Here is a 12,462-nt window from a genome sequence, read left to right as displayed (position 1 = left end):
ACGGAAAAATATATTCAGCACAGAAAAAAGGCTGGAATGCCCAATTACTGGAGCAACAAGAGAGATAACTACAATAGAATCACGTATGTCTCATGTGTTTTTGTTTAAGCCTGCCCAGCTCTTTGTTAACATGGAGAGAGGCACTCTGAGCTGGGTTGGTCTGGAACAATTCTGTCTGGGAGTCTTTAATCCTTGAGTCTTTCCTGAAGAGAAGAATACTCCTAAAGGGAGGAATCATGTTTTCTGAAAATTATTTACTATGTGTATCATGCTGTAGGATGGCTGTCGTGACAGTGTGATGGGGTAGTTGTGATGTTTACATGTTTGCTTGGCGTGTTTCTCCATCCTGACAGACAGGCCTGTGGTTCCACACTCCAAGCAGCCAGGTCTCCTGTCTCATCCTATCGACATGGCTTTGATCTGCAGCCTCCCAGGCTGAGCCCTCTGACCAGACTGCTCTGTGAAGTCAGCGCACTGTGCAAACCAAGCAGGGTGGACGAGAGCGCAGGTCCGGGTGTGAGGGGTGTGAAAGCGGGTCTGCCCGTGCTGTAGCATTTATTAATCATCATAATTGTTTGTCTGAGCTCTCATAAAGGAAAAGGGCTGGTAGCAGTCTGCACAGACTTAGTCACAACTGACTGTTCTTCTACAAGGTCTAGAAGACCTAGACCTACAGTAGTGAGCTCCAGATGTGAAGAGAACATGCTCTCACACACACACACACACACACACACACGATTTAGCAAATCAAAAGCAGGATTTGGCCCCCAAAAAATAAAATCAGATTGTATTTGTTTCAACATGACACAAAGTAGGACGTTACTGTAATGGAAACCACAGGTTTATGAATGAGGGGGGATGTCACGATCAGTGTCACATGGTTGGGGTGGTTTGGTCAGGCTGGCTCAGAGAGAGAGAGAGAGAGCTGGACCTCAGCCTGCCAGGACAGATTCAGACAGACAGCCAGATGGCCAGGCCAGCTCTTTGAAGCCCTGCAGAACTTCCATTACAGAAATCTGCAGCACTAGGCTGAGATGTAGTGCAGAGCGAGAGTGGAGTTAAGCAGGACCTAGGGCCCCAAGAGAGAGAATGGATCCCAGTCCAGGGTCCTGGTTCCCCCAGAGAGAATAGAACCCAGCTCAGAGTCCGCAGAGAAACAATAGAGCCCAGCAGTTCCATCGCTGCAGTCAGATCTCATGAGTTCTCACTGCACCAATATTCATTATTACACACAAGCACAGAGCTCAGTTCACACTCGCCTATGTTTGGTTAAATTTAACTTCACCTGACTACAACAACACAAGTGGAACTATAGCTATGGACTCAAGCAGTTCAAGGTATCTACAGTAACTCCCACTCCACCACAGTATAATATTACCGTGAGTTACGGCAGAGCCGTAAACAGATACTTTTACTCATGAAACCACAAGAGGACATCGGCCAAGTATTTCATAGGAATATTACTCAAGGTTCCACAGTTCCCACAGGCAAACCAGGAAATTACATTTTAAATGGTTAGATTGAAGGGGAAAAAATGGAATGAAATGTATCGAATATATAAATCAAGGCTGAGCATATCAAACCCAGAGCCATATATACATGCCATTCTTTGGGGGGGATATAGCATATGTAACCTACCCCCGTTCACTACTCACCTTTTCTAACACATCATTTTTACATCCCTCATCCATTAAAACAGACAGACACAGTATAAAGAAATGTCTTTAAATATATTTTATAAGATGCGCTACTTATGCGTTGGCATTTTAAATATAAAACATCTTATTACTTTTATCTTATTACTTTAATATTATTACATTCTCATGACATTATTTAAAAAAAAAGTTTAACATAACAGCTCTTTTTCCTGGTTAAAGACTTTAGTAGGGTTTAAAAATTCCAGATATCCCAGTCAGAAGATTCCCAGAATTAGGAGAAAATAAGCAGGAAATCGAGAATTCAGCAATAAGGATTTCTGGAAATCCTGGACATTTTGGGAAAGTTTCAGGAAATTTGCAACCGTACACATTAGTTAATTCTCAACAACACAAGACAACAGTATCCTGATGCTACACGACCGTGGAAAGATCTCTGGACCATCAGGTAAGAAGCACCATCCTCTGTCTACTGGGATGACTGGTTGTGGTTCTTCCTTTCCTGCCAGGACTTCTTCCTCAGGTCCAGCTCAGTGTCTGTGAAGGCTGCTGGGCCCCAGTTAGTCATCCTCTGTGGTCCTTTATCGCCTTCACAGACATACACAGACAGAAGGAGAAAGAAAACATCACAGACTGTATTCAAACAATAGATCAATAGAACAAAGTCATCAATAGCAATGTAATATGAGTATGGGGAGGAGAACAGAACAGAACATGAACATGCAGTGGAGGACATTCTACTATGGTGATGTTGGCCTCTCTCATTCTTACTTACCTGGCTGGATGAGACGGACCAGTCCCTCATGCTTGGCCACCTTGTCTTTCCAGCTCTTGGTCTTATTAGCTGCCTGCTCCAGTTTCATTCTCACCTCCTGTAACACAAACACACACACAGGGTTTATCCATATATCTCTATGATGGCAAGTACAAGTCTGTTTAAATAATAAATACGTTTTGCTGTTGTTCTTGAAGTAGAGACAGTTCTCAGTGATATCACCACTAGATGGCAACAGAGTGCAAGGAGAGACCTCTATGATGGTTTTGTGTTGCGTTAACAGTTGACAGAGGAGTAATTTGAGAAGAGGCCAAGTTTGGCGCCAGGGACTGTTTCTGGTTCAAATGTCAGGCAGCCTTCCACTGACTCAACACTATGTTCAGCCGAATAAAGACCAGTAGTTGCTCACAGACATATAGGTCTAAAGAAAGTACTTCCTGACAAATTTGTTTTTATCTTGTTTATGAAATGGCCCAGCAATACCTTACTTTAAGTGAAGTGTTAATAGTGGACATGGTCCCTACTAACAGCCATATTGAAACACAGACAGGGTGTTGTTCTCTGACCTCGTACTGCTCCAGTGCTCCGTGCCTCTCTCTCTCAAGACTCTCCAGCTGCAGCATGGCTGCCTGCAGGGCCATCTCCTTGGCCAGCCGGTCGCTCTCCAGCTCCTGCTTCTCAGCCTGGGTCTGGGAGATGGCCCTCTGCTGCTGCAGGTGGATCTGTTCTAGCTCCGCCCGCTTGGCTGACTCCTCCTCCAGAAGCCTGGGTACATGCAGAAACCGACACACCACATGAACCAATCACAGACAGACACTCAAACAAATGTTGGGTGCAGTTACCTGAGAATGTGAATGTTAACATCTATACACAGTCTTCTGATACACAACTGTTTTTGTGCACTAATGTACACTCCATCTGTGTGTGTTGTGTACCACATGGCACCCGTTTCCCTATATAGTGTACTACCTTTAACCAGTGCACATACACAGTGTACAAAACATTAGGAACACCTGCTCTTTCCATGACATAGACTGACCAGGTGAATCCAGATGAAAGCTAGGATCTCTTTGTCATGACTGACCACGAGAATCCATAGGTCAGATCAGGTTTGCAATGAATAACTTCAATCAGACCCCATTTCACCCGTAGAGGGGGGAGGAAATAACTAGTGGTGATTGACACTCAAGTCATGTTGTAAATCAAGTGAGAAGATCCAGGCTTGCGCTCTCCAAATTCACCAAAGGAATGTGCTTTGTCTCAACAGACCTTTTCCCGCTGAAACTCTAACACGTTAAAAAGCAAATAATGGAACAATATTTCTAATGTAGAACGTGGGGAATTGTCAGAGGCGATCTATACAACACTAATGTCATATTGTTTGTTATTTTGTGATGTCATTAAAAAAGGAAATACTGTAACTTGGAAAGTATACACAATACATGGATAAAGTTTCCATACTATTGGTTGTGCATGTAATATGGAAAATTATTCAAGTGTTTTTGAAAAGAGAGGAATGTGATTTGAGAAGTTATAAGAGATAATTGTTTTCCAAAACTTTGCACAGTGAGTAATCACCGCCCCAGAGTGAGGTCAGGGAGCGTGCCAGCCAGCCGGAACCGGCTCAAAATATTGAACCAGAAAAAGCGTGAAGCGTTGATACGGCTGGCTAGCCTATCTATCATCTAGAATTTTATTTTACCTTTATTTAACTAGGCAAGTCAGTTAAGAACAAATTCTTATTTTCAATGACGGCCTAGTGGGTTAACTGCCTGTTCAGGGGCAGAACGACAGATTTGTACCTTGTCCGCTCGGGGATATGACAACCTTTCGGTTACTAGTCCAACGCTCTAACCACTAGGCTACCATGCCACCCCAATGGAAGGAAAATCAACTCTGTAGTTCTGTTTAGGACTACATGACTTGTCACCAGATACCGGACAATTACGAAGAAGGACAACAGTAGAAGAGTTGTTGAAACCATTTTGGACAATCAGAGCCTTACAAGCGTGCCGCGAAAAGGCCCAACACCCTTTCCAAGGCTGCCCTGTTCACTGAGAGATCCCCGGCGAACCCAGGCATTTCACGTAAATACATTCATGATGTCTTGCTCAAAGCGGGCAGCGGTTCTTGTGCAAAGTATATGGTTATTGTAGGTGACAGTAGTTTCTGAATGTGGCAATGTTAAGTGTCTCTGTCCCGCTCCATCTCTTCTTTAACAAGCATCCATGTTGTTGTCATTCTGCTAGGGACCTGTTTTCAGAGTATTACGTCTCCAGTCAATAACCGGTGTGGAGAGTGTGTGTGTGTTTAGCCTGTGTTCCCATTTAATTAGCTAGTAATTAAATAATTAAATCAATTTGTGGAGTACTGAATCATAATTAAGGCTCAGGTTTTTGCAGACGCAAGGAGGTTACGACTGTTCAGAATGATGATCTGACACGAGGTTATGATTAATAAGTTGACTGTTTATAGATGTGATAGGTAAAGACCTTTTAGAGTTTAATTCGGGAGATGGTAACTTTTTAAAGAACTGCTCTCGTGGTGCCCCAGATCCTAATGAGATAATTGTTACATTATTCATTTAATTGTATAACAATTAAACATAGTTAGTTAATTAGATAAATATGAGGGCAAAAGGGGAAGTAACTCAATATTAGAAAGGTGTTCCTAATGTTTTGTACACTCAGTGTAAGGCTATGAGTGTGTCAAGTGTGTGTCAAGTGTGTGTTGCGTCTCACCTGGTCTGTAGTTTGCGCATGGTCTCCTCATCCTGCCTGGCCTGTCTCTCATCCTCTAGTGCATCCTCCAGGCGGTGGTACATGTCCTCCAGCTCCCTGACACGCTGCAGGTACTGCTCCAACTCACTGGACTTCTGGGCCACCTGCTCCTCCATCTGCTGACGAACCTGACAGGGGACAATGGACACACAGTTTGATATGATAATCTGGACACAGAGACATGAATGCACACATGCACACACACACATGCACACACACCACCACAGTACAAAGTAGCATGTGGTGTGCATATGACAATCAATTCTGTTTAGTGTAGATTTTCCCAGATTACTCCACAAATAATACTGTTACTCATAATGTGAGTAATAGTAATACTAATAGTAATACTACTTTGTTATTCATCAAACGCAATGATTCAAAGTCATGAGATAAGTTTTGCTGAGCAATATGTTGTTTGCAATGATTCTGAGTATGCACTTCCTGGAACAGAGCTAGAGTGTAGCTTTGTGGTTGGTTACCATTTTCTCTCTCTCCAGGTCCGTTCTGTAGCGGTCCTGCAGGTCAGTCTGGGTCTGTTTTCTCCTCTGCTCCTCCAGAGTCGCTGTGGCCACTGCCTCCTCCAGTTTCTGTCAGGAGCCAAGGGAGAAGAAGCCTTAACACTAGAAAAGCCTGGCCTCAAGGGAACGAGTCACCAACACTCTGGATAACATAAAAACAGCCTAACCAGCTCTGCTAGGGCAAGTAGTGAGGTCAGAGTGAGGGGTTCTCTCATGTCTGGAAGTAGCTAGCAAACTTTGGCTTGGGTGCTTGACTGCCATTGGAGTTGAACGCTCGGATCAACCCTACTCCTTGGCCAGAATGTCCAGTGTGCGCTCTGAATTTACAAACAGACAATCTGACAACACTTGCGATTTACAAACGCCCCGAGCGCACTCTGGCATTGAATTTACAAACACACCCAAAATCGTAAAATGTCTAGCTAGTAATTTGTTATGCTAACAAGCTAGCAAGAGGTTGCATAGCAACAGTATCAACTTCCGGTAGACAGGAGAAGCACTAGTGCTCAACTGAAACGATACCGTTTGTTTAGAGTATACCTTAATTAACTAAGAGTATGCAGTATATACTCATTAAGTATGTATACAGTATGTTAGTATGGGTATTTAAACACAGATAGTGATTTATTAGACATGATTTAAATAATAACATTAAAAAGACTGCATGGGGGCTTTAAGGAACATTATGAATTTAAGAAAATGCTTTTCAAAAGAACAGAATGGCATATTTTGAGTTTAAATATATTACTGTGGTTTGAGTGTTGCCATGGAATCGCAGTAAATCTGCCAAAATGTTATATTTTGAAATCGAGCTCAAGGGGTAATTTTTAAGAGTTGTTTAACAAGGATATGTGATTTAGAATCTGCTCTTTCTAATACTATAATACATATCTAGACATCAAAACGTCATACCTGCTTGTGACTCTGTAAGAGAATTTGAACAAGTCACTTTTTGGCATTCCTTCCCCTGCCTCTGTGTCAAGATGGTTGCCATGGTGCTGACAGAGATGGCCGCCTCGCTTCGTGTTCCTAGGAAACTATGCAGTTTTTTGTTTTTTTACGTGTTATTTCTTACATTAGTACCCCAGGTCATCTTAGGTTTCATTACATACAGTCGAGAAGAACTACTGAATATAAGATCAGCGTCAACTCACTATCAGTACAACCAAGAATATGATTTTCGCGAAGCGGATCCTGTGTTCTGCCTTTCAACCAGGACAACGGAATGGATCCCAGCTGGCGACCCAAAAAAACGACTTCGTAAAAGAGGGAAACGAGGCGGTCTTCTGGTCAGACTCCGGAGACGGGCACATCGTGCACCACTCCCTAGCATTCTTCTCGCCAATGTCCAGTCTCTTGACAACAAGGTTGATGAAATCCGAGCAAGGGTAGCATTCCATAGGGACATCAGAGACTGTAACGTTCTTTGCTTCACGGAAACATGGCTCACTGGAGAGACGCTATCGGAGGCGGTGCAGCCAGAGGGTTTCCCCACGCATCGCGCCGACAGAAACAAACATATTTCTGGTAAGAAGAGGGGCGGGGGCGTATGCCTTATGGCTAACGAGACGTGGTGTGATCACAGAAACATACAGGAACTCAAATCCTTCTGTTCACCTGATTTAGAATTCCTCACAATCAAATGTCGACCGCATTATCTACCAAGAGAATTCTCTTCGATTATAATCACAGCCGTATATATTCCCCCCCAAGCAGACACATCGATGGCTCTGAACGAACTTTATTTGACTCTTTGCAAACTGGAATCCATACATCCTGAGGCTGCATTCATTGTAGCTGGGGATTTTAACAAGGCTAATCTGAAAACAAGACTCCCTAAATTGTATCAGCATATCGATTGCGCAACCAGGGCTGGAAAAACCTTGGATCATTGTTATTCTATTGTTATTCTAACTTCCGCGACGCATATAAGGCCCTGCCCCGCCCTCCTTTCGGAAAAGCTGACCACGACTCCATTTTGCTGATCCCTGCCTACAGACAGAAACTAAAACAAGAAGCTCCCACGCTGAGGTCTGTCCAACGCTGGTCCGACCAAGCTGATTCCACACTCCAAGACTGCTTCCATCACGTGGACTGGGATATGTTTCGTATTGCGTCAGATAACAACATTGACGAATACGCTGATTCGGTGTGCGAGTTCATTAGAACGTGCGTTGAAGATGTCGTTCCCATAGCAACGATTAAAACATTCCCTAACCAGAAACCGTGGATTGATGGCAGCATTCGCGTGAAACTGAAAGCGCGAACCACTGCTTTTAATCAGGGCAAGGTGACTGGTAACATGACCGAATACAAACAGTGCAGCTATTCCGTCCCAGGCAGACTAAATAACTTTTTTGCCCGCTTTGAGGACAATACAGTGCCACTGACACGGCCTGCAACGAAAACATGCAGACTCTCCTTCACTGCAGCCGAGGTGAGTAAAACATTTAAACGTGTTAACCCTCGCAAGGCTGCAGGCCCAGACGGCATCCCCAGCCGCGCCCTCAGAGCATGCGCAGACCAGCTGGCCGGTGTGTTTACGGACATATTCAATCAATCCCTATACCAGTCTGCTGTTCCCACATGCTTCTAGAGGGCCACCATTGTTCCTGTTCCCAAGAAAGCTAAGGTAACTGAGCTAAACGACTACCGCCCCGTAGCACTCACTTCCGTCATCATGAAGTGCTTTGAGAGACTAGTCAAGGACCATATCACCTCCACCCTACCTGACACCCTAGACCCACTCCAATTTGCTTACCGCCCAAATAGGTCCACAGACGATGCAATCTCAACCACACTGCACACTGCCCTAACCCATCTAGACAAGAGGAATACCTATGTGAGAATGCTGTTCATCGACTACAGCTCGGCATTCAACACCATAGTACCCTCCAAGCTCGTCATCAAGCTCGAGACCCTGGGTCTCGATCCCGCCCTGTGCAACTGGGTACTGGACTTCCTGACGGGCCGCCCCCAGGTGGTGAGGGTAGGCAACAACATCTCCACCCCGCTGATCCTCAACACTGGGGCCCCACAAGGGTGCGTTCTGAGCCCTCTCCTGTACTCCCTGTTCACCCACGACTGCGTGGCCACGCACGCCTCCAACTCAATCATCAAGTTTGCGGACGACACAACAGTGGTAGGCGGCCTACAGGGAGGAGGTGAGGGCCCTCGGAGTGTGGTGTCAGGAAAGTAACCTCACACTCAACGTCAACAAAACTAAGGAGATGATTGTGGACTTCAGGAAACAGCAGAGGGAACACCCCCCTATCCACATCGATGGAACAGTAGTGGAGAGGGTAGTAAGTTTTAAGTTCCTCGGCATACACATCACAGACAAACTGAATTGGTCCACTCACACAGACAGCATCGTGAAGAAGGCGCAGCAGCGCCTCTTCAACCTCAGGAGGCTGAAGAAATTCGGCTTGTCACCAAAAGCACTCACAAACTTCTACAGATGCACAATCGAGAGCATCCTGGCGGGCTGTATCACCGCCTGGTACGGCAACTGCTCCGCCCACAACCGTAAGGCTCTCCAGAGGGTAGTGAGGTCTGCACAACGCATCACCGGGGGCAAACTACCTGCCCTCCAGGACACCTACACCACCCGATGTTACAGGAAGGCCATAAAGATCATCAAGGACAACAACCACCCGAGCCACTGCCTGTTCACCCCGCTATCATCCAGAAGGCGAGGTCAGTACAGGTGCATCAAAGCTAGGACCGAGAGACTGAAAAACAGCTTCTATCTCAAGGCCATCAGACTGTTAAACAGCCACCACTAACATTGAGTGGCTGCTGCCAACACACTGACACCACTCCAGCCACTTTAATAATGGGAATTGATGGGAAATGATGTAAAATATATCACTAGCCACTTTAAACAATGCTACCTAATATAATGTTTACATACCCTACATTATTCATCTCATATGTATACGTATGTGCTGTACTCTATATCATCTACTGCATCCTTGTGTAGTACATGTATCACTAACCACTTTAACTGTGCCACTTTGTTTACATGCTCATCTCATATGTATATACTGTACTCGATACCATCTACTGTATCTTGCCTATGCTGCTCTGTACCATCACTCATCCATATATCTTTATGTACATATTTTTTATCCCCTTACACTGTGTATAAGACAGTAGTTTTGGAATTGTTAGTTAGATTACTTGTTGGTTATTACTGCATTGTCGGAACTAGAAGCACAAACATTTCGCTACACTCGCATTAACATCTGCTAACCATGTGTATGTGACAAATAAAATGTGATTTGATTTGATTTGAAGATGTATTACTACCACTACACTGCTGTTCATTGGTTATTGGTTTCCATTACCATAAGTATTTATCCATTTATGCTGCTACTGGTCATTACTACTCCTGTTTACATGAATATATTACCATTAGTATATGTCACGGATTCCTTCGAAACTGTGTCATTACGCACACCTGGTCCCCATTTCCTTGATTAGTAATTGTTCACCATGGTCTTGTCAATTGTGTATTTATTCGAGGTACTCCTCGCTCTTTCGTTTGGGTCTCAACCCTGTGTTTTGTATACATGTTTGTTTGGGCTTTGTCCCCATGCCTTGACATGGCACGCTGTTATTTGGGTAAATAAAAAACCCTGTTACCTATTTCTGCGCCTGTATCCCGATCCCTTTATACCAACGTGACAGTATATTACCATAGGTATTTATATATTCCTGCTACCAGTCACTTTTCAGCACTTTTCAGCCCTGCCATACTGCCCCCGAGTGGTGCAACGGTCTAAGGCACTGCATCTCAGTGCAAGAGGCGTCACTACAGTCCCTGGTTCGAATCCAGGCTGTATCACATCTGACCGTGATTGGGAGTCCCATAGGGCGGCCGCACAATTGGCCCAGCGTCGTCTGGGCGGCGCACAATTGGCCCAGCGTTGTCCGGGTTTGGCCGTCATTGTAAATAAGAATTTGTTCTTAACTGACTTGCCTATTTAAAGAAAGGTTTAAAAAACAACAATGTGTACATCCATCTGCCTTTTAAGCCTACATTGACACTCTTGCACACACTCAAACCAACACCCACTCGCACTCACCAACACCGACACACCATTTATGCTGCTGCCATACCTGCCTACATGTTCATATCAACCTCAAATACTCCAGTATCCCTGCACATTGTACATTTGGTACTGGCACTGACTCTGTATATAGATTCCTCTCTTGTTCCTCTTGTTTTTTTATTATACTATTTTTATATGTCATACTTTACTGTTGGTCAGGGATTGCAAGTTATGCATTTCACTGTACTTGTGCATGTGACAAAAATCCAAACTTTGAATTCCATGCTGCGCTATTAATCAGATTCTTTATATACAATTTATCAATAGATAATATTCTCACCCATCAGCTGCTCCATGGGCGCCCAGTGTGGCAGCCCCCTGCTCCAACCTTTCCAGCCTGCACATGTATGTGTCTTTCGGAGGGTTTGGGATAAAGCAGAAGTCACATTGCAGTTGGACGTTGATATCACTTTATTCATCAAATGTACACAATCTTAATCTATTGTCAGTCTTGGCTAACTCGATTATTATTATTATTATTAATATTATTATTATTATTATTATTATAATAATAATATGTGTGAAATGAATTTGTATATAGTTTAGGTGTAGTTTCGAGGGGCCATAATCTGCCTCGCAGGCTGACTGGCAGTAAATGACTGGCAGTGAATGAGGGACAGGGGGGAAAGTCCTCATAAAATTGCTTAGAACACAAATTCTGTTTGTGATATTAAGATTCTAACAACAACAGTGTGTTATGTATACTTATTTAGGAAAATTCAAGGGCGGGGGGACATGGCTTTAAAAATGGCAATTAAAAAAGTACATTCGCTTGATGTCAACTTGATGGTGTTAATTCATCCACTCTCAACTAAAGGTTACTTTGGGGAAACTGATAGGGAAAATCCCTCAATTCAACAGGCTTTAAAAGGAACTCATCTTTGACTTTGGTCTAAAGGAGAAAACAATTATATTGGACAGGCTGCTGCTTTTCAGTGGGACAAGCTACACTCATTAGACTTATCAGACCCCTGTATAATATGTTTATCCTTTAGAATTGTGACAATACAGCAACAAAATTATATAAAAATATAAGGACTTCTTTCAATTGGACAGTGGTAGTTGATCTGATTTTTAAAACATTTTAGTAATTTAGCATACACTCTTATCCAGAGCGACTTACAGTAGCGAGTGCATATATTTTCATACTCCCCCACCCCCTTGGGAATCAAACCCTCACCCCTGGTGTTGCAAGCGCCATGCTCTACCAACTGAGCTATACAGGATTTGAGTTGAGAACTTGAGTAGAAAAGAATGATGTATAAGAAGAAAAGCTGGGCCTCCAGATGCTGGTGCAAAGGGGGAAGTGGGTAGTCAGACAGATCTAAAAAACCAGCAGACCAGCACCGGAATACAGGCATCAGCTCTTTCACAGGTGTCCCTAAGCCAGCTACGTTTGCATAAGTGCTTTTTCCCCTCTTCTCAGATCGAATGAAAAACAAGGCAACAGTAAACATGTCGTCCCCCACGAATGATGCAGCAACCCCCATTGGGCCAATCAGTGTCATTTTGTAAATTACGCATCTCTATGGCAAGACGAATCATTCACCCAAGTTTAGTCAAAATCGGGCCAGTGGTGTCTGAGATATCGCTTGGGTTAGCTAGACTCATATC

The 12,462-nt window shown here is 43.9% G+C and overlaps 1 protein-coding gene across 2 annotated transcripts in view; it reads right to left on the bottom strand.

The window, feature by feature from the left end:
• Positions 1-1,719: 1,719 nt before the first annotated feature.
• The window catches only part of LOC139384832 (switch-associated protein 70-like), a 30,749-nt gene continuing 20,006 nt past the window's right edge, over positions 1,720-12,462 (bottom strand). For both annotated transcript variants that reach the window (XM_071129729.1, XM_071129730.1), the window contains 5 exons: positions 5,690-5,797; positions 5,172-5,338; positions 2,997-3,195; positions 2,431-2,527; positions 1,720-2,243 (listed from right to left, as the gene is read on the bottom strand). In XM_071129729.1, the coding sequence (XP_070985830.1) occupies positions 2,125-2,243; positions 2,431-2,527; positions 2,997-3,195; positions 5,172-5,338; positions 5,690-5,797 (690 nt within the window). In that variant the 3' untranslated portion in view covers positions 1,720-2,124. The remainder of the gene's footprint in view (positions 2,244-2,430; positions 2,528-2,996; positions 3,196-5,171; positions 5,339-5,689; positions 5,798-12,462) is intronic.

The sequence above is a fragment of the Oncorhynchus clarkii genome, chromosome 26, assembly GCF_045791955.1.
Source record: "Oncorhynchus clarkii lewisi isolate Uvic-CL-2024 chromosome 26, UVic_Ocla_1.0, whole genome shotgun sequence".
NCBI classification, from domain to species: Eukaryota; Metazoa; Chordata; class Actinopteri; order Salmoniformes; family Salmonidae; genus Oncorhynchus; species Oncorhynchus clarkii.
Note: the sequence above shows the minus strand (reverse complement) of the source record. Positions and strands in the feature narration are given on the sequence as shown.